Below are 6,000 nucleotides of genomic sequence, written 5' to 3'. Positions count from 1 at the left end.
AAGAGCTCAGATTCTGCTCACGGGACACGTTTACTTTGAAGCCATGGTATAACGTCTACTTCTGTTGTCAAAGGCAGGTACTGTCAGAGCCTGTGTAAGAGATACCCAGCGCATGCCGTCGATATTAGCCATGCTGTGCACTATTTTCAGTGTAATACAGATGAAGAGCTAATTGGAGCAAGGAACCAGACGAAAAATGTAACGAGCCACCTGAGGTTGTGGGGTCCCTTACACCAAAATACCCAGAAGATATCCGTGAACATACTATAATCAGACCTATGTTAAGATGCGTTGGATACAATAGTGGATGTAGTGTCTATTGCCATGTTATACACCTTTAGATCACATTCAAATTACTCCTTACTTTTTTTTAAATTTTCACGATCGTTTTAGTATACTGCGACTAGGGAACTGATGCTCTTGAACCAATACACATGTATGTTTCCCTAACAGTACTTTCCTCCCTTTGTTTTTATAGGCTGTCCCCCCTGGTCTGAATGTGAGTCAGTTCACGCAACAGAAGTCCTGCACGGCCACTTGGTCAGCAGTCCTATGGTCTCTTTTACAGAGTCCTTTCCATTACTCTGGAGCAGCCCAATCGTTTAGTGCACTCTCCCCACTGGAGTTTACAGTTTCTGTTTTATCCTCCAGAGTAAACGTGCGCGTAAGATGTCTCCCCTGTGTATAGCGAATGTGACTTGTAATTATGTGCCTGTAAATTTCTTGTTGCACTAACTGAGCAACTTTCAATTGTATACATCATCGTAGTTACATTTAGTGGGTTAAAACACTTGCTAGTAATTCCTTTCCTAGTTTTGTGAACTACCACAACTTACACAGATCTGCTGGCGTTTTCAGATTTTGTTTTCGATGCTGTGTTTCTCGATTTTGTATTTCTTCTGTAACTTACCCTTCTTACTGAAAATTTTGTAATAAGTTGACCTCTAAATAAATGAACAGAACATTATAGTAGCAAAGTACATTATGATTGCTTCTACAGATATGCAGTAAATTTATGGAAAATCATGGTGCGTACAGCCAACAGAAAGCAGAGAACAACACTGAAAGTTTCCTCTTATGTAATAGTTTATCCACCAAGAATATTACACAGTACATTACAAAAATATGTAGTATAGTGCACACACACACACCTATATGTAAATGACGTCGAAAAAATCGACATTTCATACCGGTCTCTTTGGCACGACACCATGGGAAAATGCAAAAATTTACTAACATGTTGACAATATTTTAGTTTGTTAATCATGAATACCTACTGAAGAAACCAGTTGTACAGTAATCAGAATGCCGAGAACATCAAACAGAATAATTATGCATAAATACTGTTAAAAATTATACTTTTCGTTAATAATTGATGAAATGGAACATGTAAGACATTCTAGCCCCGGCTACAAACGTTTCGTAGAGGAAACCAGAGCTGTATCAGTCTTGAAAAAACTCTTATTTTATACAAGAGTACAACTTAGACCGTATATGGAGTATTATTTACTGGCAAGAAAGACCAAACAGGAACTAAAGTAGAAAATACAACTTTCCATAAAGCGTGAGTAATAAACTTTACATCTTTCAACTCTACTGTATATGGCAGCTCCACAGTGGTAAAGAGACTTTCATGTAACAACAAATAATCGTATTTCAAATGAAATTGTTTAATTTGGACCACCAAAGCATTTTATATCTGTGGCGCTACGAAAAACCTTTTTTTTCTTTTGCCCTGAAAAATGAATGTGTGTAGAACTCAGTCGTACTCTCTGAGCAAACAGGATGAGTTATGAATCACACTATTTTTGTGAAGTGTGACAATAATAAAAAATTCAGATACCTGAAATTTAATTCACAACTCACTTTTAGTTAGATAAAGAGCAATAAAAATCATTAAGTAGTGAATTAATTGTTGTCCAGATGACTAGGAATTGTACTACTTAAACTTGGTAATTACGTTCCCCTACACGCATACACCCATCTCCAATTGTTTCGCTAGCGCTATAATGAACAGTATATCTATTTATTTGATCTTCTTTTAGTAACGCGTTTATTGTTAAATTACGCCTCGGGAGATGGGATATCGATTTGACATCAAGCTGATTAACTGTTATGTCTAACTGAAATGGATAACGCCTAAATATGAAATGTAGCTGTGATGAATGAATGTGAAGAGAGGAGAAACAACCGTTTTCTTTCATTTTATCACACTACAGAAACAAAAAACCACAGACATTGTAAAAGCTGATATAATCGACACCCCATCAATAGAACGGCATAAGAATTTTAAAATGTCAGTTTATCTAATGACCCCGCCGGACAATGTTTTTTTTTTACAAACTTTAGTTACTTAGTTTAGTGAAATTGTTTAACTGAGCTATTATCTTCAACACTCCTGATTTTATTTTCTACCACGTGAATTGTCCATAATTTTTGACAAATATTAAACATGATTAAATACTTTGGAATTATGATTCAATACCTCGTGATTCGTGGGCCACATTTACGAACCTAATGTTATATCCTGTAACACGTGCGGTTCGGTAGTACCAATACGTCATATTTCAGTGACGAACTTTGTATCTATTACAAGTTTCAGTTCTGTTATTCGCGGAAAAGTGTGAAGAAAGAGAATGAGGCTTTCCTCAGTTGCAAGTTAAATGCAAATAAAAGAAAACCCGTTTCAATCGAAAAACAAAAGAGCCGCATGATATACGTTTTATACTTGACTAAAATTTTATGTTGCACTGCTTTCAGGCATTTTTGCGGTGGTTTTGGCAGGAAGTGTGCGATGAGCTGCCCTTACAAGGGAAAAATGTAGATCTATAGCGGAATGTTGTGATTAGATTCATTCAGTAACTTACGTGCTCATCTCACATTGCATTTGCCAAGTAAGGCATCAGCTTTGCGAAATTTGGACGAATGATAAATACTGCAGTCGACATGCCTTCAGTATCAATACATATCTCTTTTTAATACCATCAATAAGTGCATTAGTTACAGCGCAGCCTCTGTGTATGTAGATCCATTAACGAACACTAACATTATCGCAATGTGTTACAGTTATCCTCCTGCAGCTGCTTCCGAATCTTTCGATGTTTTGTGGCGTATTCGTGTGTGCGTTTATACTTCATATCTGCGAATATTTGAAGAATACACTCTTAACGTCAAGATTACTAACTACTTTTAAAAAATTGAAGTACTTGTTGTTCATAAATGTAAAATACAGTTTTTTTTAGAATATTTCCTCCTGATCAGTGCGTAAGATCGCACTGGATTTTCGTGCAGATATCCGCGTAGGCAAGATTTGAATGTGCATAATACCTTTTATCCGTCTCAGTCCATAAACAGCTGTTTCATGGGCGATGACGATGATGTATGGGAAAGTATTAAATTATTTATGTACCATTCGAATACCTTTTAAGCAATCCTGTGTCACATACGGGTCCATTAATTCAGAAGCCCAGGTATAAAGCTCATTCACTCCATACTTGCAATAAAAAACGCATATCTCAATGTAATTCTGATATGAAAATTCAGTAGCAAGATCTGAATAGGGGTATGTCTAGCGCGAGGTTACAGTTTGAAAACTGGTACCTATTTACGACGTCCATAACTGTAGCTATTGTAAAATATTCTTTTGAGCTGTTATAAGATACAGCAGAGATCTAACATACTCCCAGTGGAAGGAAACTTCACTGATGTCGAAAGTCTAAGGACCTTTTACCCGCATGGTTTTCACATTCAACCAGTAAACAATTTTTGAAGTTACTGTTCTATCTTGCGCCACCGCAGTGGTGTGATTCTCCGTATATTGTGAATTACGGAATGGCTTGGGACACAGCATCTCGCATTAATGAAATATCTTTGGTTTCCGGTGGAGGTAACTGGATTAAGCTCCAGACTATCAGTCAGCTCGACGCTTCGCTCACTGAAATACTGGTAAACACGACAGCGTAAACTGGCAGCGGAGTCCACTAACATTACTACGATTCGCTGATGTAGATAGATGCAGCACAAAAGCAGACGGCTTTTATTATTCGATCTAGGTTCCCAAATCTCGGCGGTATCAGCTCGTCGCAGACACCCGTTTCGTGGAGCCGGCACCTTAAGACGGTCGGGGGTCGCCGGTCGTCCACTAGAAGTCGATGTCCGGCAGGAACTGCTGCTGGGCCACCGACGAGAGCTCCATGTCGATGGGCTTCGTGTCGTCGTAGAGAGCTGGAGCCTCACACAGGATAGCGAAGGTGCCCACGATGGAGGCGATGGTGAAGATCCACAGGAACAGCCGGTCCAGCACCATCGCCACGAAGCCCCAGTCCTGGTCCTCCTGCAACGACAACGTTTCATTGAGATATCGTCTTTCTTCGTGCTCTCAACTGGTGCCATTCCGATAGGGTGGCAAGATACGACAGAGGGGACGCTAAAAACTATAAAACAGCTGGCGGCTCAGTCTGGAACCGCGCTGCTGCTACGGTCGCAGGTTCGAATCCTGCCTCGGTCATGGATGTGTGTGATTGTCCCTAGGTTAGTTAGGTTTCAGTAGTTCTAAGTCTAGGGCACCGATGACCTCAGGTGTTAAGTCCCATAGTGCTTAGAGCCATTTGAACCATTTGAACTATAAAACAAGCTGAGACCAAATCATATTAGTTAGAATAAATAACCGCTCCTAATTGTGAGTCCTTTCTCAACGAAGACGACATTTTACATATGTTAACGGATCTAGCTGAGTCACCTGGATATACACTACTGGCCATTAAATTGCTACAACACGAAGATAACGTGCTACAGACGCGAAATTTAACCGACAGGAAAAAGATGCTGTGACATGCAAATGATTACCTTTTCAGAGCATTCACACAAGTTTGGCGCCGGTGGCGACACCTACAACGTGCTGACATGAGGAAAGTTTCCAACCGATTTCTCATACACAAACAGCAGTTGACCGGCGTTGCCTGGTGACGTTGTTGTGATGCCTCGTGTAAGGAGGAGAAATGCGTACCATCACATTTCCAACTTTGAAAAAGGTCGAAATGTAGCCTATCGCTATTGCGGTTTATCGTATCGCGACATTGCTGCTTCCGTTGGTCGAGATCCTATGACTGTTAGCAGAATATGGAATCGGTGTATTCTGGAGCGTAATACGGAACGCCGTGCTGGATCCCAACGGCCTCGTATCACCAGCATCTTATCCTAATGCCTGTAACGGATCGTTCAGCCACGTCTCGATCCCTGGGTCAACAGATGGGGACGTTTCCAAGACAATAACCATCTGCACGAACAGTTCGACGATATTGCAGCAGCACGGACTATCAGCTCGGAGACCACGGCTGCGCTTACCCTTGGCGCTGCATCACAGACTGGAGCGCCTGCGATGGTGTACACAACGATGAACCTGGGTGCACGAATGGCAAAACTCCATTTTTTCGGATGACTCCAGTTCTGTTTACAGCATCACGATGGTCGCATCCGTGTCTGGCGACGTCGCGGTGAACGCACATTGGAAGCGTGTATTCGTCATCATCATACTGGCGTATCACCCGGCGTGATGTTATGGGATGCCATTGGTTACACGTCTAGGTCACCTCTTGTTCGCATTGATGGCACTTTGAACAGTGGACGTTATATTTCAGATGTGTTACAACCCGTGGCTCTGCCCTTCATTCGATCCCTGCGAAACCCAACATTTCAGCAGGATAATGCACGACCGCATGTTGCATGTCATACAAAAAATGTTCGACTGCTGCCCTGGCCAGCACATTCTCCAGATCTCTCACCAAATGAAAACGTCTAGTCAATGGTGGCCGAGCAACTGACTCGTAACAATACGCCAATCACTACTCTTGATGAACTGCGGTATCGTGTTGAAGCTGCATGGGCAGCTGTACCTGTACACGCCATCCAAGCTCTGTTTGACTCAATGCCCAGGTGTACCAAGGCCGTTATTACGGCGAGAGTTGGTTGTTCTGGGGACTGATTTCTCAGGATCTATGCACC

The 6,000-nt window shown here is 41.4% G+C and overlaps 1 protein-coding gene across 1 annotated transcript in view; it reads right to left on the bottom strand.

Annotated features, from left to right (window-relative positions):
* Window positions 1-2,269: 2,269 nt before the first annotated feature.
* The window catches only part of LOC124804857 (acetylcholine receptor subunit alpha-L1), a 617,332-nt gene continuing 613,601 nt past the window's right edge, over window positions 2,270-6,000 (bottom strand). Inside the window, exon 8 of the mRNA XM_047265212.1 lies at window positions 2,270-4,333. Coding sequence (XP_047121168.1) covers window positions 4,142-4,333 — 192 coding nt within the window. The 3' untranslated portion in view covers window positions 2,270-4,141. The remainder of the gene's footprint in view (window positions 4,334-6,000) is intronic.

This window comes from Schistocerca piceifrons, chromosome 7, assembly GCF_021461385.2.
Source record: "Schistocerca piceifrons isolate TAMUIC-IGC-003096 chromosome 7, iqSchPice1.1, whole genome shotgun sequence".
Taxonomy (NCBI): domain Eukaryota; kingdom Metazoa; phylum Arthropoda; class Insecta; order Orthoptera; family Acrididae; genus Schistocerca; species Schistocerca piceifrons.
The sequence above is the reverse complement of the archived record's forward strand: the minus strand, read 5'-3'. Positions and strand labels throughout refer to the sequence as shown.